Source organism: Magnolia sinica, chromosome 4 (assembly GCF_029962835.1).
Source record: "Magnolia sinica isolate HGM2019 chromosome 4, MsV1, whole genome shotgun sequence".
In the NCBI taxonomy this organism is placed as follows: domain Eukaryota; kingdom Viridiplantae; phylum Streptophyta; class Magnoliopsida; order Magnoliales; family Magnoliaceae; genus Magnolia; species Magnolia sinica.
The window spans coordinates 14,482,161-14,503,673 of NC_080576.1; the positions used below are offsets into that span (position 1 = coordinate 14,482,161).

At 38.9% G+C, this 21,513-nt stretch overlaps 1 protein-coding gene across 1 annotated transcript; it reads left to right on the top strand.

Annotated features, from left to right (window-relative positions):
• The first annotated feature begins 11,581 nt into the window (after positions 1-11,581).
• LOC131242529 (uncharacterized) lies at positions 11,582-20,233 on the top strand. Its single transcript, XM_058241234.1, has 10 exons — positions 11,582-11,770; positions 11,847-11,960; positions 12,049-12,114; positions 12,551-12,724; positions 12,813-12,926; positions 15,322-15,393; positions 17,446-17,529; positions 17,679-17,779; positions 18,133-18,217; positions 19,630-20,233. Exons 1-10 carry the CDS (start codon positions 11,693-11,695, stop codon positions 19,990-19,992), a joined length of 1,251 nt encoding a protein of 416 aa, XP_058097217.1. The 5' UTR covers positions 11,582-11,692; the 3' UTR covers positions 19,993-20,233.
• Positions 20,234-21,513: the final 1,280 nt, after the last annotated feature.

The window sequence follows — 21,513 nt, forward strand, 5'->3', positions numbered from 1 at the left end:
TCCGATGGGCCACTCCGATCAAGCAATTTCCAATCAATTTTATAATCTTAAAAAGAAAATAAAAGAAAAAAATCTAAATAGAAATTTTAATTATTTTATCATTTAGGGTTTGGTCACCTAAGATGTTAATCAAAGGTGGGCCCCAATGTATAATATAGACAGATAAATAATAATGTTGTATACATAATTGATAGGATCTCGAAATTCAAGCCAACCTAATTACCTCGTGGAGTCTATATTACCAGACTCGGGTGAGTAATCTAATATGTCTCATGATTTATTAGAATTAAAATAAATTATTTGTGTTTGTTTGATTAATTGATATACTGATTTGAGTGTTTTGTTGCAATATTGTATGTTACGATAAATCACTTGTTAATTTGTGTCAAATTACATAACTATGATCATTTTATATTAAAATCACATATGATTGTTCTTATCAAACTAAATATCTATGGCAGTTATGAAAATGATATATTCATATATCATCCATCATTGATTGTATTTGCACTGTCGATCTTCGGGGCCCTCCCTATAAGAAATGTCGATCCTGGTAGAGCGTTACCAGATGCGGATTATGCCTAAGCCTACCGAAAGGTGGAAGCCTACCCAATGGGTAGATGCGGGTTGACGACCTCCAACCCAAGCAGATGGACGATCATCCCATCTGATGCATTTATACATCATTTGCATTCATATCATTGTACATACATTTTTGTATTATTTTACTTGTTATGATTATGAATCATGCTCAGTTATTTCACTAAGCCTGGCTAGCTTACCATTTTATTGATGAAAAAACCATACAGATGAGCCATTAACAGATGATGTGGCGTGATAACCGGAAGGATCCACCGCACCTGAACACGACCTATGTGAAACATAGTTATACTTGTCTGAAGACGAAGTGGCAGCATTAGACCATTTCTGATTATGTGATTTATTTGATAGAATAGTTTGATTAACGTATAATGCATATTGGTGTTGATTATGTGATTTTGAGAAATTATTTAGATTTATTTTATTGAAACCATATTACTATGGAATAAACATATTTATAATATGATGATATAATAAATGAATGATTTTTAAAGTTTATTTTATTCTAATGGTCATCAAGATTTATATATACTTAATTGATTTGTTCTAAGTGTTATGTATGTGTAATTGGAATTATGGTGGAACTTAAACTAAATGTAATTATCACTTCTGATTAAACTTATCAAGGAATCAAGTTAATACACTTTGTGTACGAGTTACGAACTGAAACTCGGGTTTAAGGGTGCACACTTTGTATCTAGATTTTAGGACGTGACACTAATTGCTTAGCACGCGGAGACCTGAATATGGAATACATGTCATATATTAACTAATAATAATAATAAGCTTTTAAAAAATGAGTTGTCTAAGATAACTTACTTATTCCGCAAATAACTTATCTTAGTTTCTACTTATTAATAACATGAGTATATTTGACAAACAATATACTTTTCTGCTTCTCCTCTCCTTAGACTCTCTTCAGTAACTTATGAAATTTAGAAAAGTTGAAACAATTAGCTTAAGTAATTAAATACTTTTAAATAAAAAGTTACTTATAATTCATCATAAACCAAACTTATTTGAAATAAGTTACTTATCTACTATGGTAAGTAGAAAAAATAACCCAGTTGATGGTATTCAAACGGGCTTGCAGTTGAATACTCAGATTTGTTGAACTATCCTCCTCGCTCTAATTCCTGGACAAGTGTTTATTAATATAAAACCATTCCATATTTTTTATTATTAAGTGTAACACCCCATTTTTTTAACGGTGGGTTCCACCATATCCTTTAGTGTAGCCCACTTGAACTTTGGATCAACCTCATTTTTGGGATAATGCCCTAACTTGATCTGGAAAAATAAATGGACGGAGTGGATTTTTCATAAACACCATGAGTGAGGCCCATTGTGTTTTTTTTAAAAAATATTAAAAAAAACACAACAAAAGTGACGTGCACAAATCTCACCTCCCAATTTTCTCTCTCCTCTCCTTCCTCTCCGTAATACAACTGCAAACCCGAACCCATCTTTGGCCATCAACCCACCATTAGCTCCAGCATCAGACTTCAACCGAAAATAATGCCGACTCTTCTTCACACTTGACGAGAGATGTGTGACATCTACAAGCTTCCAACCACAATATCACTAACCAAGTTCATTGAAGCTTCAAAATCTACCTTCCTTCAGCCCGGTTGGACTTATTTGAGCCATCTAGAATAAAGGGCACGTTGAGATCTATCTTATACAAGAATCCGCCATTGAAGACCACGACATCTCCTTTGTCAAAAAGCCACCACATGATCTACATGAAGCACTATTTCATATTCAAATCAGAAGTCATCTGGGCCGAATGGGCCGCATTTGTATCGATCTTAGATCTTCTCGCCTAATCCAACCATACATAGGATATGTCACACTAAATCAGGTAGGTGATTTTTCTGATTGAAAAGACTACATTATTATATACTTTCATTTCATTAATTATTTATTTCGTATTGCTGATTTAAGACATTTAATTTTGGTTTTACATGATATAGAATGCATTTATTTGATTTCTAATATGTGGAATAAATTCATTTGATTATTGTTAAATGTTTTTAATTATATTATGGGTGCTCTGCCCTAAAAGGACCATTATGTTATTTTGATACGGGTGCTCTACTCAAGGTCATTCCCGAAAGGATCAATACAGTATGAGTGCTCTGCCCACCGTCATACCCAAAAGGATCGGCACGGGTGCTTTGCCTTGGGCAATCCCCTAAAACGATCAACATACACGGGTGCTCTACCCTAGGTATTTACCCTAAAAGTTTATTCATTAAGTGCTCTGTCGAGGGTCATTCCCTAAAAGGATCAATACACACGGGTGCTCTGCCCTGGATTGAACCAAAAATGATTTTAAATTACTTGTTATTGTTGTCATGTAAAATGTCAATTCAATACTCGTAATTAATCCTATTTATTTTATTGAGTTGTATTAGTGTTAAAGTAGAATTTTCAATTTTGAGAATGGTGTGACTCTACGAGTCGTCGCGCTCACACTCTTATAGATTGTTTTGTAGGGTCTGTGTATGAAAAGACAATTGGACAAGATTGATGACTTTTCTTTTTGTTTATTTGAAATTTTCTTAAAATTTAATGTATGTTGTTATTAATTATTTTTTAATATCAATGTAATTAAATATTCAATGATTGATTTGTAGATGTCATTTAATGATAATTATTTTGACCCTTTTTAGTTGCTCTGATTACTTTGAAAATGTATGAAAATAATGTGGGTTGCGATGTATATTTTGTTTAAGTACAACTCACAGTTCTGGAATTCGGGTTCAGGCCTGGCCAACTCGGGTACCGAATTTCAGGGCGTGACAGATTGGTATCAGAGCCTAAGTTTTAAATTCTCATGAGGACCTTAGATATATGTTATATTAATGATTAGATTAAGCCTAGGTTAGAATCAACTCATAACTTATAATAGAGATTGCATTAGATACCCCAACTGAGGACCCTTTTACTCTTGTGATTTTTTTTTAAAATTAAATTAAAAATTCAAACATAAGATTCATTTTCATTTATGTTAATATAGAAGCTAACCCTATTTAGACCTAACATCAGGTAAGGACTCAATTTAAACCATATATGAATTTTATAGAATTTTAGCTCTCTACTTTTTGCTAGATAGCAATGGATAGCAAGATTTGATTGACTTCAAAAATTCATAACTAATTAAGTACAACTCTGATCGAGGTGATTCAAAATCTAAATCGTATATTAATAAGTTTATTTTTATAAAAAAAATTATTAAAAATTATAATTCCATACTTTTATTAGATCAATTTTGGGTTGTTGTTAGATCGTTTATAAATCATTTAATTTTGGACAACCTTCACTATCTGAATTTTAGAATTTTTTGTAAAACTCGATATATGTTGAAATTTTATAGCGTGTTAATAGACTTATAGATATATCAAAAAATAAAATAATTTAGACCAATCCAATGTTTGAAACTATCCAATGCATCAAATAGAATAATATCTTCAACATCAGAAATTTTTGCACTTCAACTTCGATATATAACTCAACACTGTCCTTGTTGAACCATCACGTATACCAACTCCAACCACCAAATCTTTCCTTGGAAATCCAATAAATATTTTGTGAAGCATATTTTCAACCGATCATAGATTGTAGTTGTAAACAATTTGAGTCATGTCACTCTATCACGAACGCCTGAACCCGATGCCTTTAGAGTTGATCACTTGCAAATAGAGTAGTTAGGACTTAAAGTATTTTTAGGTTGCTTTGGTTATTCCGACCATGATCACCCTACTACATCACTGCTGTTAAAATCGTGCTACAACTGTGGATATGAAGACTATTTTGTATGTCTATGAACGATCCCTTCCTCTTCGCCAACCGTAAAATCAGGGACCACATAAGCAAGTCTTTAGGCCACCTTAACAGAATGGGCTGCCATCCATGCACCAACGATCTCCACTGCACTCTTCAGCGCAACCATCATCTCGAGATCACTTTCGCTGTATTTTCAAAAGTTGCATGGTCATAACCGAGGTCACAACAGTAAGAACACCCACAGGACATTTCAAGGTCACCCTAGCAACAACATCGATAGCCAAGGCCGGGAAGGGCCTCTCCAACATCGATAGCGAAGGCCAAAAAGGACATGCACCACAATCTCAAACTTAGGAACGTATCAACGTCATGATAACACCCTCGGACCATGTGAATCGCTTTACGTATATTGAAGACCCATTTCGAAGTTATGACAACCCATCACTATAACATAATGATGCGATGTAGGAGTGCAATGCTACTATACTACAATGCAAGGATTTAGCGCACCAATGAAAAAAATTCCACAACAAAGCACCGAGAGTCAATCCGAAGCAAGATCACACTGACCATCCCACAACAAATCAAGTGAAGAGGTAGTGGATATCACCGACCCCCGCACTGGTAACTACAAGCTACAACATTCGGAATCGCAATAGCAATACTTAAAGACTCAACTGCAACGCAAGGCTTCTATATAGCCATACCAAGTATCTTAGCAACAACATTCACTATACCCATCACATTGTAGCCATGTCAAGGATAGATTCAACAATCTCAACAACTACCTCCACCACATCAATTACGACAACAAAATCAAAGACCTCCATAACACTGATGTCAACCCTTGGTTGTGTTGTCGCACTACCGGAAGAGAGTAGGTTTCTACCAATAATTTCATAACACCATCACTTGAAGAGACACCGCACCATCTACGATTATATTCGAGTGTAGTCGATAATATAGTAAATTTCGGGGATGAAATTTTTGTTAAGGTGGGTAGAATGTAACACTCCATTTTTTTTAACGGTGGGTTCTACCATATCCTTTGATGTAGCCCACTTGAACCTTAGATCAGCCTCATTTTTGTGCTAATGCCCTAACTTGATCTGAAAAATAAATGGACGGAGTAGATTTTTCATAAACATCATGAGTGGGGCCCGCCGTGTTTTTTTTTAATATTAAAAAAAACAAAACAAAAGTGATGTGCTTGTGCACGTCACCTAAAACCAATTTTACATCCCAATTTTCTCTCTCCTCTCCTTCTTCTCCGTAATACAATTGCAAACCCGAACCATCTTTGGCCATCAACCCACCATTAGCTCCAGCATCAGACTTCAACCGAAAATAATGCTGATTCTTCTTCACACTTGACGAGAGATGTGCGACATCTGCAAGCTTTCAACCACAATACCCATTAACTAAGTTCATTGAAGCTTCAAAATCTACCTTCCTTCAGCCCCGTGGGACTCATCTGAGCCATATAGAACAGAGGGCACGTCGAGATCTATCTTATACAAGAATCCGCCATTGAAGATCACGACATCTCCTTTGTTAAGTAGTCACCACATGATCTATATGAAGTACTATTTCATATTCAAATCAAAAGTCACCTGAGCCGAATGGACCACATTTGTATCGATCTTAGATCTTCTTGCCTAATCCAACCATACATGGGATATGTCACACTAAATCAGGTGGGTGATTTTCCCGATTGAAAAGACTACATTATTATATACTTTCATTTCATTAATTATTTATTTCGTATTGTTGATTTAAGACATTTAATTTTAGTTTTACATGATGTAGAATGCATTTATTTGATTTCTAATATGTGGAATAAATTCATTTGATCATTATTAAATGCTTTTAATTATATTATGGGTGTTATGCCCCGAAAGGACTATTATGTTATTTTGATACGAGTGCTCTACCCAGGGTCATTCCCGAAAGGATTAGTACGGTATAGGTGCTTTGCCCAGGGTCATACTTGAAAGGATCGGCACGGGTGCTCTGCCCTGGGCAATTCCCTAAAACGATCAATACACACGGGTGCTCTGTCCTTGGTATTTACCCTAAAAGTTTATTCACCAGGTGCTCTGCCGAGGGTCATTCCCTAAAAAAGGATCAACACACACGGGTGCTCTGCCCTGGATTGAACCAAAAATGATTTTAAATGACTTGTTATTGTTATCATGTAAAATGTCAATTTAATATTCGTAATTAATCTTATTTATTTTATTGAGTTGTATTAGTGTTAAAGTAGAATTTTCAATTTTGGGAATGATGTGACCCTATAAGCCATCGCGTCACACCCTTACAGATTGTTTTGTAGGGTCTGTGTATGAAGAGCCAATTGGACAAGATTGAAGACTTTTCTTTTTGTTTATTTGAAAATTTTTTAAAATTTAATGTATGTTGTTATTAATTATTTTTTAATATCAATGTAGCTAAATATTTAATGATTGATTTGTGGATGTTATTTAATGATAATTATTTTGACCATTTTTAGTTGTTCTGATTGCCTTGAAAATGCATAAAAATAATGTGGGTTGCGATATATATTTTGTTTAAGTACAACTCACAGTCCTGAAATTCGGGTTCAGGCGTGGCCAACTCGAGTACCGAATTTTGAGGCATGACATTAAGTATCCAATAAATGCCTACTGATTTGATAATCATGTAACTTATGTAGTATTTCTGCGAAACATTCATCATTTTCAGGTAATTTCAAATTGCCTATGTATCATCCATCATATTCAGCCTGAGTGTCAAAGGTTTACGTCTGAGGCAGGAGGCATAGGTATCATAATGGGGTACCACCTGTGTGGGCCCACCTGTGTCACCGTACAGTTGTGATCCATTCTCTGAAGTCATCTGGTACTCTTGTCGGATCTATCAGGACTATCGGACTGGTTACTTCAAAGAGCTCCAATCCACGTAAACCACCCACGTGTTCTGGGGTGGTCCCCACCATTTTTCTATTGTTGGTGAGCCACGGTGCACAGGGCGCGGAGTGGGTTAGTACCCCACCAGGACCCAACCAAAGACGGACGTCATGTCAGGGGCTCTGTGGGGCCACTGATCTATATGTTTTATCCACATCGTCCATTTATTTTGACACATCATTTTAATGGATGAGATCAAAAGGAAGCAGATGGAAGGCACAAGTGGACCACACTACATGAAGTGGTGGGGATTTGAAGCCTGCAATTGAAAGCTTCTTAGGAGCCATATAAGTTTTCGATCAAGTTGTATGTATGTTTTACTTTCATACAAGTCTACGTGACCTGACGAACAGATGGAAATTATAGATCATGGTAGGTCACAGGAGTTTTTCAATGGTAACAGTTTAATCTCCACCGCTTCAAGTGGTGTGGTCTACTTGAGCCTCCGATCTACCTAATTTTTAGGATCATGACCTAAAATAATCTTTCAAAATAGATGGACGGCGTGGATAAAATATATATAGATCATGGTGGACCCACAAAGCCTCTGACATGACCTTATCTCTAGCTAGGTGTTGGTGAGGGTAATACTCAATCCGTGCCCGCATTCACGCGTTGAAACAAATTTCTGCAAAATCCAAACCGTTGGGAAGACTGGCATGCAAAGTTGAATGCTAATGATGCATAATTCATGTGATTAGACCATTCTAAGCATTCGATCAACGGACAATAAAATGAATGGACAAAATAATTTAGTACTAGTTCTTCTTAGTGTAACATAAAAAAGTGTGATTCATAATGGATGGTCCGGATCAATTGATTGGATTGTCCAAATGTCCCGATGCAACCATGAGCACCATAACTTCTAAGTGCTCTAGGAGCACGGGATCATTTCACTTCATTAAATATTCCTAGGATCACCAGACCCCCCCTACCCCTACCGAGTGTAAAGGCAACACCGTCGGTCTACTTTTGCTTTCCCTTTTATTCCACCGAAGACGTGTTTGGCATCTGGCCCAAGGCGTGGTTATCCAAGCTGTTGATATGGTGGGCCCCACTTCGGATGAGGGATGACCATGAAATCATGCATATTAAATGATCCTAACACTTGGATTGATTGCTACCGGATAGACGGTTACGATGACTCCATTCAATTTCACAACAGGGTCGGGACTCAATGAGGGGCCCGGTCGAACACTGATCAGAGCTCCGAGTAGACTGCACAGGTGTCAGGCATCCGGGCCATTCATCAGGTAGTCCCCACTGAGAACATGCATGTGCCAAAAATCATAGTACACTCACCGAGTGAGCCACACCTGCATTGAATTTGGACCGTTGGATAATTTCTCGCCGTCCAATCCGACCAGTAGAATAGCATTACTTTTGGTTCATGGCATTTGCACAACAGAACCTACCTGACTGATGGCTTGGATATCTGACACGTGTCCCATCTGCCCAGATCTCAGACATGCATTCGGGCGCACTTGTGGGACCTCTCACTCTCGTTCAAGTCACGCCCTTAGCTATAGGTCCATTCGTGGGCACGTTGGGTTTGTTGCGGCTCTGGGTCCGGCCCACCTCTAGAAAATCTCGAGTCTGATCTTGGGCCTGGTCTGGTTCTAGTGCTTAGGCCCATGAAACTAACGGATTGGATCCGGACTTGGGGCCCACGGCCTGTATGATATCTGGCCTGCATCTTTGCACGGTATATACAGCCTTTCAATTCTAACAAGTGGGTCGGACGTCTGGTAATCCAGACCATTGGTCTTTTTAGTCCCAACAGCATGATCCAAAACCTCCCACTTTCAAAGTTCCAGAGACCGTTTCCGGACCATTTACAATTCATGTGTGCCACTACTGGGTCGGGCCAGGGAGGGGCTTATCTTGGGCTTGGCTTTCGTCAGGCTTAAAAGGCTGGCTTGGCCCTATAACTGATCAAAGGTGTGAAATGTTCTGGTTTAAGATTTTGGTCATGGATCCTTCATTTAGAACTAATCATCGATTCTTTATATATAATGGTGGCCCACTTCATAACTGGACCAGGTTAGCTATCAGGGCTGGGCTATTAATCAACGGTCCGAGTGCATTGGGGCCTGGTTCTCCGGCGAAGTTTAGGGACGAAGTCAGAGTCTAATAGGAATAGGCCTCCTGGGGTGGGCCAGACCAATAGCCCATTTCCATCCCTACTTTCTAAAATCCCATTTGCAATCCTTAGATATAGTCTAAGTGGACCATTGTGATGATCTAATTGGATCTGCTATAGGCCTGCGGATCATCACAGCCGATGAATCTGGATCCTGTGCAGCCATGTGAAGAAGGAGTGATCATATGATCCTTCATCTAAGTTTAAGTACAGCTTCCTTGCACCACAGTCCATTGATTTAGACCATCAATCGGATGGGCCACCATGGATGGACCATTCCAATTGCTCGTATCTTCCAATCTGTGCCCATCAAACCCGGCCAGCCAGAAGGTGGGCCACACTTGCATCTCATAAATAAACTGTTCAGGCCTTACTCCATCTCCATCGTCTATTTTTATTTATTTTTTGTACCCGTGCACTTGGGATGGATGCAGGGCCATTCATCAGGCACGAGTCTTGGGTTGCCTGGCCCAGCCTGTCATGATCCAATTGTGTTGGGCCTGTCTTTTAGGCCCACAAATTAATTATAAGCCCATGCATTAGCACTAGTAGGGGTGTACACCAAGTCGAGCTGGCCTTAGCTCAACTTGGTTCGGCCACAGCTGGCCACAGCTTGAACTTGCCTCGGTCCTCGAGCCTGATTGGTCAACTCGGCTCGGTTCAATCAGTAGCTCGGGCCCATTCAAGCCGAGTTCAAGCCAAAATTGAGCCTCCATAGCATTTTCACAAACACATGCAGTACACTTTCAACTCTCACTATATGTAAAACTATAGTAGTTGTTTACAAATTTTATCAAACACTTTATAAGCAATATCAAAATCAAGGAAAAATGGTATTTATTTCATATACATGCCTTCCTTACTACTAGTCAACACTTCGTTGAGTCATTTCATCGAACACTTGGTGAGCAACATTAATATAAGAGTAACTGAGTCACTGTACTAGTTCGATCCGAGTTCGATCCGAGTTGGGGTTCAATCCAAGTTGAGTTGAGGTCAGGCAAGCTTAAACTCAGTTTGAAAATTTTTCGAGCTTAAAAAATCAGCTTGAACTTAGCTTCAAACCGAGTTGATTCGAGCTTTTTTGGGTCCAGTGGAGCAAGCTAACCTAGCTAACTTGGTTCATGTACACCCCCTGGCACTAGACACGTTCCATCCAGTCCATCTAGGGTAACCGTCTCCATAAAAAGGTCCATTTCAACATATATTCCACGGGTCATGAACTGGGCGAGTCAACTCGGCCTTGTCACCCACTAGAGTGTGTCGAGATGCACCTAGTTTGTTACCTGACTCGGATCGAACTCACTTGACTCGGTTAACTAGGCTGATTCATTATCCGGTAAAATTAGAAAAAAGAAGATAAAGGAAAAGTATAATAAAAATACTAATCTATATTTTCTTTTTAAAAGAAATATAAGAAAAACTATTTTTTTAAAACTCACATAGTCCACCTATCCAATCCGAGTTGATCCCACCAGCTGAGAAGCCGAGTTCTAGGCAAGCCGTTCATGTGATAGACATCATATGGACGGTTCAGATCATTGGAAGATGACCCAGATTAAAAGGGTAGCGGATTGCCTACTCAGTAAGTTGAGTAAACAAAGTGGGGTCCACCGTAATTTATGTATTTTATCCACTTCGTCCATCCATTTTATCAGATAATTTTAAAGCTTAAGCCCAAAAATGAAGCTTATCCAAACCTCAATTGGACCACACCATGAGAAACAGCGTGAATTGAACGTCTACCACCGTTGAAAAGTTCAGTTTTGAATCAATCTGATATTTATTTTTCTCCTTCATCCATGTCCGTGTGATCTTATGAGCAGGTTGGATGATAAATAAATATTACTATGGGCCCTAGATACGGTTCAACGGTGGAAATCATTATTCCTACTGTTTCCTGTGTTGTGGTCCACTTGAATTTTTTATATATGTAGATTTTATATATAATCCATAAAATGAGCTGTAAAAACGGATGGACGGTTTGGATAAAACAAATACATTCAAGTGGACCCAAGAGAGTTTACTCAGTACGATAAAAGCGTCCTACGCAATCCAATTTCGATCGAAAGGTTAGTCAGGTGAAGTCTGTCGGATGAAAGGACGATGGGCATTTTCGGTATTTCAGTGGCTGGAGCACTACGAGGATAATAGCTAGGGCAAAATCCCCGGAGAAGAGAGAAGAGAGCGAAGAAAGGCAAAGGGAAGGATGGGAAGCACAGCGGTGGAGAAAACCGCAGAAGAGCTCCGTAAAGAGATCGAAGAGCTCCATAGACAGCAGTGGGAGGTCTCTCTCTCTCTCTGGAACTCTCTGTCTATTTCTGCGTGAAATTCCTCCTAATTTTGAAACTCCTTTGGAACAGATCACAGAACGCCTTCGAGATCCGAGAGGCATCCGACGTGCTGGATTGACTGCCAACGGGCCACGCAACTTTGGCGGTCCCAATGGAGTCCGTCAACGGGGTCTCATCAGACCTGTAGGCTCTGCTCTTCTTTCCTTTTTCTATCTTGTGTTTCCTTTTCTTTTTAAATTTTGGTTTTTATTGGATTCTGCTTTGATTTCAGGCGGATAGGGCTGACTCCGAGGATCAGTCTGCACCAAAGCGGCGGCTTTCTTCAGCAGTGGTCAAGGTAATCTTGATGAGGGAAATGTATACTGTTAGTATCTTGATGAGGGAAATATATACTGTTAGCATCATGCTACTACTCATGGGGCCCGCCATCAAGTGGGGCCCATGGTGGATGGGAGTTACCCGTTGGGTATCCACCGTTGAATGATCCTAACTGTCGAATTTGAACGTTGGTCATTATTGTCCATTTTCATCTGTTGCTGTGAATCACCTGATAAAGGATATATTTGGGCATGGCCCATCTGAAGTTGCGGCCCATGGAATCCGTGGGTTACCAGAGCTCGCAACACATGGGTACCGTTGCTGGGTCAAATGATAATAAGAAGAGAGAACATAATTTTCTATTGATTGAGTATCATATAATATCATACTGTTGGGATGCACACTTTCAAGTTCTTTTCATCTTTTTTAGTTAGTCATTTTATTATTTGATAAAGGTTGAGGAAGGAGAACTCACGGAGGATGCGGCTGGAGCAAAAGGTGCGAAGCAACCGGATTTAACCACAGAAGGAGGACCTGCTGCAATGGAAGCGACTGATAGAAGGGCATTCGATCTGCAGCAGCGTGGCAGCTTTAGGAGGGATGGGAATCAGAGGGAGTTGAGGATGATGGTATGGAAGATCTACGAACTGTGTCTTTTCTCATTAGGTTGTGGGAATTGCTTGAGCTGGAAATGTTGCTCATCGGTTGCGTTTTCAGGACGTCGAAGCTCAACCAATGGAGCACATGCCAAGGGTCTTGCCGAAAGATGAAGATCCGAGTTTGGTTAAGAGGAACAGAAGAATGCTGGGACAGCTGTTGGGGACATTAGAGGTAATTCATAGCAATTATGCTGCAATATTTGATTTTTTTTTTTATATCATAAATCATGATAAATAGAAAAAATTTATTTATAACACCGACAAGGTGGCGTGTAATCTATGATGACTAGATACCAATTAAGATTCAGACACTGGTATGGAGATGTAGCAAACCGTTCAACATGATATCATTAAAATATTTATTGTTAGTTCAGAAAATCATGTTAAATAACAATATAGGATACAGTTTTCTTTCTTACCATTAGAATATTGTTAGTTCAGGAAATCATGTTAAGCCATATCTTACAATTATTGGTCAAGTACCAGCGTATCACATATTAGCATTGGTTAGGTGTCTTGTTATGCTGATACAGGCATCTTGGTATCCTAGCCAGTGATGGACAAGTGTAAAACATGAAGACTGGTTGGGATGAAGGCTAATATCACACTGGATTTGATTGCTTATTCATGGTATAGGCCAAAATTATTAATTGGATGAATGCAACTGTTTGAATGGAGGACTTTACTCCACTATTGACAAGATGAGGGAGAGCGTAAACACAAATCTAGATTTATAGAGAGGTCCTTTAAAATTAGTTGGACTAAAACAGAGTATATGGAGTGCAGTTTTAGCAGCAATGGGAATGGGGTGAGGAATTAGTTAAGATTGTTGATCAAGAAGTTTAACGAAATAACCACTTCAATATCTTGGTTCGATAATTCACGAGAGTAGAGAGATTGAGTAGGATCTTGCTTATCGAACTCAAGCAGGGTGGAAGAAATGGAGATATGCCTCTAGAGTTTTATGTGATCATTGTGTACCACTCAAACTGAAAGGGAAATTTTAAAGGATGGCTATATGATCATCCACGCTTTATGGGACATAATTTTGGGTAGTAAACAAACAACTTGTTCTTAGGATCAGTGTAACTAAAATGAGAATGTTGAGATGGACGAGTGAGAAGACAAGATAGAATAAGAAATTAATGCATTCGAGAGAATTTAGGAGTATCACCAATAGGTAATGAGATGCTGGAAAGTAGACTTGGATGGTTTGGTCATGTGCAATGGAGACTAAGAATTGTGCTAATTAGGAGTGAATTGGTACAAGTTGAAGGCTCTATAAGGGAAGGGGAAGGCCCAAAAGGACATGGGTGGAGGTAGAAAGAAAAGGCTTTGATGACTTATGGTCTAAATGAAGTTATGGCCCTTGACAAAGTGGAATGGTAGAAAAGGATTGATGTAGCCAACCCCAATTAGTTGGGATAAGCCATAGGTGATGATGATGATGATTTGTCAACATTTCTAGCCATCCTTTTATCCCTGAAACCTTCTCTAATGTCATTGTTTGGATCATATTCATCCACCCAGTGTGATTTTTGTGTGATGGTGCATCTATGATGGGTTCTCACATTGAGCAGTGCTTATTTATATGCATGTGCTCTATCCCCATGGAATGCACATGATATATGCAGTTTTAACTGGACGCATTTTTGTTTTTTTACTGTGCCGACACTTAGAAGGAACTTAGGCACTTCTGGATGCAACATGGCACAACACTTCAATATCTAATTTGGCAGTGTCCTAGTGATATCATTGAAAATCACCCATGTTGGACACTTTTGAGTGAGGTGTCCAAACATTTTGTTCATGAAGTTTTTCCTTTTATCCTTTTTTGTACCCTTTTTTTTTCTTATGTAAATCTTTTGTGAAGACAGATTTCTCATCCCTAGCCACAATCTTACCCTCTATTCTTTTGTTGTTGAAGACAGTTCATAGTGTGTCTGCTAGATTTTAGTTCATTTGACTATAGGTACCTTGACCCGGAGTTTTCAAAACAGGGCTTTCTCATTTCTAGCCTTCAAGCTTGCCCTCCATTCTTTTGCTGTTGAAGAAACAATTCAAAGTATCTCACAACTCTAGATTTTAGTTCATTTATTTTATAGGGTACCATGGCTGGTAGTTTCAAAGGAGGGCTCAGATTGGGATATGGTCAGTCGCCAGGTTAGGCCGGTCAAGAAAATGTTTTGTATTGTAAAATAAATAAATAAATATTTTATGAAATTGTTTTTCTTCTTCTTTTTCCCTCTTACCACTTTTCTCATTCATCTTCATCTTTCTTCTATTATTTATTTTTCTCTTTGCCTTCCTCTTCCTCTTTCTTCTTTCCTCTTGGATTTTGGCTCCATACACTATTCTATAGGAAATTTTTAGTACTTGCTGGTTGAGTAAGCATATTTTTTCAGGCATTTCTGCAGACTTTTGGTTGAAATGCCGTCTTACTTGAAGCTTTTGATCACATTTTAGCTGCATCTTTTATCATTCACGTGATTATTATAACCTCTGGATTTTCAATAGTTGGTTACTATCTTGCAATTTACACCCTTTTATTATTTTCCTTGTTTCAGAAATTCCGAGAAGAAGACCAGAACTTGTCAACATCAGAAGCGTATATGCGTCGATCAGATTCATTGCGAAGGGTGACTACCTCTTCTCTTTAACCTTCAAGCACATACATTCGAACCAAATTTTTTATTGCTCGAATTAAACGTAGTTGCTTATTATTGTGGGCGCACTTGTTGAATTAAAAACAAAACAAAGGCATTCCTCATCTCTGGCTTAGCTGTATTGACGAACATTGTAATCTCGTGACTAGATGAAATTTGACTGCTAAAGATATTGTCAACCTAACAAGCACCAAGGAGGTACACATGTATAACTTACATTGTGAATCACAATCTAGTTATCTATAATTTACATCCTCAGTTACTGAATTATTAGGGTGAAGTGAAAGACCTGAAAATTGAGGGAAATTATAGGCAAGAACTGAAGGGAAATGAGTGGAGAGAAATTGAGAAACAATTTGGTAGGGTCTAGGGATCTAAAATGGAGTGATCAAGAATTACTAGTAGAATTCCTGATGTAGCATGATTAAAGGAATTGAAATTAATTGATAGAATGTTTCATGCATTTCACTTCTAGAATCAAATCCTCCAAATTGGATGCTTCGGGGTCGGTAAATAACACCCAGTTTGACCTCTAGGACCAAAGCACGGGCTGGAATAATCCCAACAGCCTTCTTGTCTAAGATTGGCATTCACCAAAGATCCCATAAGAGAATTAATTCAACTTTCAGTCAATCATTAATTTTTTTCGAGCAAGTTCAACCAATCATTAAATCATGTCATAGAATCATAGGTGTGGACTTGTGGTCCGTCAGTAGAGTTCAATACATCTCAATAAATTCCTAGAAAGCATCTTCTAGGATGAAGTGCAATATAAAATCCTGTTGGTTCTCGCTTTCCCAAATTTAATCCAACTTGTTATATAGAGAAAGAAACATGTCAAGTACGGAAACCTGACCAAAGTGTCCAAAAGAAACAAAACCTACTAAATGGGACTACCTTATAAAAGTCCTATGCTATTTATATGGTCTCTGTATGGGCCCTCATAGAATGTAGGGTTGGCCTTGCGGGCCCCACACTTGACGATTGGTTATAATTTAGACAAGTATGCTATATGAGGCATGACATGCTGTAGATATGGATTCCTTTTCTTCTTCTTTTTCCTTATTCTTATTCATTTTTTATTCCTTTTTTTTTTCTTTTTTCTTTTTCTTTTTTTTTCTTTTTTTTTGAGTAATATGGATCAGTTGTTTAATACAAGGCATGTGGTCATTTGTCAGGTGCAAATGTTTTGTCTTTGATTAGGCCTACAGTCTTGAGCTTTATTTTCCCCCTTACTAGTGCTTTTTTTTTTCCTTACTAAGAGAGAGAGATCTCTAGATAGATGCATGTGTTCTTGCAAATGATCCTTATTTACTTATGCAATTCTCCTTTTCAGCTGCATCTTGTGAAATTGAATTTTCACTCATGATCCTGTTTAGATATCCTACAACCATTGCATATGACTTTATGGTTAATCTCCCATGTGAGCCTAATGAATGTCATGTATTTAGCATGTAGACGTTATTATGGTTAAATAAGAGTTCTGAGTGAAAGTGCTTTAGATGCATCGCGAAGCTGCCAACTACCATCACATTTTCTTTTGTTTCAGCTGACTTTTTTTAAAAAAAAAATAAATAACTTTTAGCTTAACCTTCAAAGTTACAAAAGGCGGCTCTGGATATTGATCAGATTAAAACCAAAGTTGTTTCAAATGAGTTTTTAAAACTTCCTTCTTTTCTGCTTATATCATGAGATTAACATACTAAAATTTGTAATGGCATTCGAAATAAATTTACCTTTTGAGAAATGTCTTATTGGTCTTGGTGATGGAGTGACCAATGTGTATGCTGATGTCAGACATGGCAACACTGGAAAGACAACCAGAATAGTCCATATAGTTATTTTAGATGTATCAAATGGTCTTCATGATGGAGTGGCCAGTCAAATAGGACATCAATAATCTTTAAATAGCACATAAATAATGCTAGAACACAAGAAAATAAACTTTGTTTTGCGGGACATTGGTTGCCAAGGTAAATGTTGCCTATTGTGCTTCTGATACTCGAATGATTCAAACTGACATAGGCGGAACAAAGGGCACGTGAAGAAAGTGAAAGGTTGCGACAGCAGGAGCGTGAACAAATTGCTGAAAAGCGGAGGCGTGATTTGGTGGGTTTATCTTCTTCTTCTTCTTCTCTTTCTTGGATCCCTGCCCTAGGATTGAGCTTGAAGAAGCATCCTTAGCCCCCAATGACAAACAGATGTTCATTTTTTTCTCTTTTCTTTGAACCTTTTCTTATTCTTGTATTTCGTGGCAGACACTTCGAGCACGTGTTGCCGCCAAGGCAGAAGAAAAGAAGCTGGAGCTGCTGTTTCTTCGGTGGAGTGAGCACCATAAAAAGCTTTGCAATTTTCTAAGGTGTGTGTAATTTTAGTTGGAAACGGTGGCATAGGCTGCCCTCTTTTAAATTTCTGTGTACTTATCCGGAGGGACAATTTAATAAGGTGATTGTTATTTATGTATGTTCCATTGCAGCCATGATTAACCATGATTAACCTTTCTGGATACTTGTTATTCTGCAGGTTATTTTTAATTTTGGCCCAAAAGTGTCCATATTGACAATTTTATTGAGACAAGATAAGTTTCTTTCGAGTGCGTAGTGTTGGGTTTGAAGCAACAGGAAGCTTCTTTGTAGGATTATTTGCCGTCATGGCAATTTTCTTTTAAAAAATTTGACTGGCTTTTGATTGGTCATGGCTTGTGTTTATTAGGACTAAGACAGAACCTCCAATATTCTACTTGCCCACCAAACCGTTGGATGATGATGCGACTGTACTTGAGCAGCGGAAAGAACAGGTATGATTTTTGGCCACTTTCTCATTCACATAGGATTGGAGAGGGTCCTTGAGGGAATTTCATATTGGAACTGCTGCAAACCAGAGAGCAAATCATCCCAATGAAACCCACTAGAAATTTGAGGTCGCTATTGATTACTCCCATTGGAAAACCTGTGGAAGCAGTTTAGTGGAAATACAAGATTGGCCATTTCACTCCCACGTCCTTTTTCACATTCACGATTTTGCATAAGCACATTCACACTATCATCAGATGGCTGCATTGATGACTTTGTATTCTTGTCAGCTTTGGCTCCCCGATTTAAGTCATGGCCTAGTGACTTTGGCCTAGACACCACCAACATTGGGCCTCCATATAGTCATCTGGATGTGGTTACTGTTTGGGGGTTTGAAGTTCCCAGACCAGACAGAATCTGCTATGTCCAGATCATGGTTTGGATTCATATATCATTTGCAATTTTGGGGCAGAAAGGAAACCAAACCTTTCTTTATACCAGTTCTATTTTCCAGACCTGGCCAAACTCTGAACTTGCTATGTACACTTAGGATGCTCCATGGGCCAAGATTTGTCAGATGCCCTAATCTAAAAGGAGTATTTTTATGTAGTGTGGCATGGGGTGTCGCACTGCACCCTTTTCCTGGAAGAGGGGGCTGCCCTTGACAGGTGTGCAGGTGGTAGTAACTTTGGTAAAATGTGAGTGGTTTTGATTAGGCTAAAAAACATGTATCAATGCAGTATACTAAGTGTAACTTGATGTTTGCTGCCATCATCATCATCATCATCTTACTCTTAGGCCCTGTTTCAGGTCAACGAAATGAGAATGTGAATTTGGCAAACCCATGAACTTGTCAAATTCACTGATTTGCATTGCATTGGATTTGGCAAATTCCAAAGCCTGCTGTTTGGGAATCGAACTACAATATGGATTGGGGAGCATTTATCGGAAGGATTTTTTTCCCTCTCTTTTAAATGTTCTCTCATTTTGAGGATTTGGTGAGTGTATTGGGGGATTTGGATTTGCCCAAGTCCTCGGATTTATGGACAAATGAGGGACATTTGAAATCCATGGATTTCAAAAATCCCTGCCCCAAGTCCCTCACTGCAAATAGCCCTTTAGGGTGCATCATCAATATGCATTACAGATATTATTTTAGAAAATTGGAATTAACCGAATGGTGATTTCCTTCCATAGAATTGATATCCAGAGTCCTGTTTTGAGTCGGGCTTGAAGGAAATGTACCTGCAATTTGAGGGCCATGTCCTCATTGTGAAGACGACTAAGAAACATCAGTGATTTTTGCCACTTCCTCTTGATTAAACAGAATGTTCACAATTCAAATTGTACATCCAAAACAGCCTTAGTCAATTTTGTTTCACTCATCATAATTTGTTTTGCTTTCCAAAAATCACAGGCCTTCCAGGAATGGAAGGCTGCTCGAAGGGAAGAGCTATCGCAGTATCAAAGGCAGATTGGAGAGCAGTATATCACCAATGTTGAAGCGGAGCTCGAGAAATGGCAAAACACAAGGAACGCAAGGAAGGCAAACAGCATGATGAATCTACAGGAGACTATGGATAAGGAGCTGGAAACCCACAGGTTAGAGCACGGCCCCAAGACACGGAAGATCCCTGGGGGCAACGAGGATGAGGAGGATGTTGAGGACATTGCTGGTGAAGACGACATGATGGACGACATGCTCGAGGTCGATGATAGCAGGAGGGCAGATGATGCAGCCAAGCCAGAAGCAGGTAATACCAGTCCCAACCCTGACTAAGATGTGTATTAGAGTGCAGCAGTGATTAGAACCCTCTCTTAAGTGTTAGTATCATTAAGTATGTTTAAGTAATGCATGGTTTTATTAGATGCCTTTTATTGTCTATCTTGCATGGTTGGTTCTGTTTCCACCAGTGCCCTCTTTTGTTATGTTGTGATTTTCATGGATTTTCAAAAGCTGATCTGCTGCAGTTTGGTCAGGAATATAAAGATGGATTGATAATATCTGATGAGTTTCATCATGGATCTGACTTTGGTTTGGTTTGCCGTTTCTATCTTAGATGAAAGTCTGAATTATGTATTATGATTACCGAGCTAGCCTGCCATTGCCTCCAATCCTTGCCATCATCCTTCACAGTTGATTTGCTGTGGACCTTCATGGCAGATTTTCCATCCCAGTCCTCCAAACAGTGCGTTGGAATATTCAACTGGAAGACAACGGACAGGCTTATTGGCAGGGCTTTGGGCAAATCATGACTTGTATTTTGAGTGAAGGATTAAATGCATTTTTGTTGCCACTGGAAACAAGATCTTGTATTTCTGTTTATATCTATTATCTGTAAAGGTTTCCAGCTTTAGAGATCTGAGGTCCACTCAATAAGAGGGTCTTAACGGATCATGTTTCATGCACAGAAAATTTTCCACAGATTCGATGACGGAGATCGTTTTCAAAGTGGGGAATTTTTGGTGCACGGCTCCACCATGTGGATTCATTCTCATATGGATGGTTTCGATTGTTGAACCATGAAGAACAGTAGTGCAAACCAACCTGTACCGCCCGTCATTTTGGCCTTTGCATGATTTTCACCTGAGATTATTATTTTCATTCTCATATGATTATTATTTTCACCTGAGATTTTTATTAAGCTTTTGTGGAGGAAAAAGATTCCGTGATCTCATTGTGAATGTGAGGTTGTGCACCAAATTTCCCCGGTTGTGCATTCATTACGGTTGGGAATCCCAGCGCCACATTTCCTGCCTGAATTTTGAAAAATTGCTGGGAATTGATATTTTGGTGTTATGTAGTTGCACGTCCACCTCCATTGCAGAGTTTCACATACTATGTCTTACTTGTATAGAGCATCCATCCAAGCTTAGGAAACGCATCACGTGCTATGAAAATTTCTGATTGGAAGGATCCTATCCTTTCAATTGGTGGCCAATAGACAGAAGATGCCAGTAGCGGTTCGCATTCGTCCAACAAAAAGGCCAACAACTCTTCTATGCGGCTAGGCTTTTCAAATTGCAGGGAAGCTGATTCCGTACACAACATACTGAGTAAACTCCGTAGGGCCCACTGTGATGCGTTTCTCTTATCCATGCCGTCCATCTGTTTTTTCCAGCTCATTTTAGGGTATGAGCCCAAAATTGAAGCATATCCAAAGCTGGAGTGGACCACGCCACAGGAAACAATGGGGATAATGACATCCAGTGCATGAGCCCAAAATTGAAGCATATCCAAAGCCGGAGTTGACCACGCCATAGGAAACAATGGGGATAATGACATCCACCACATTAGCCC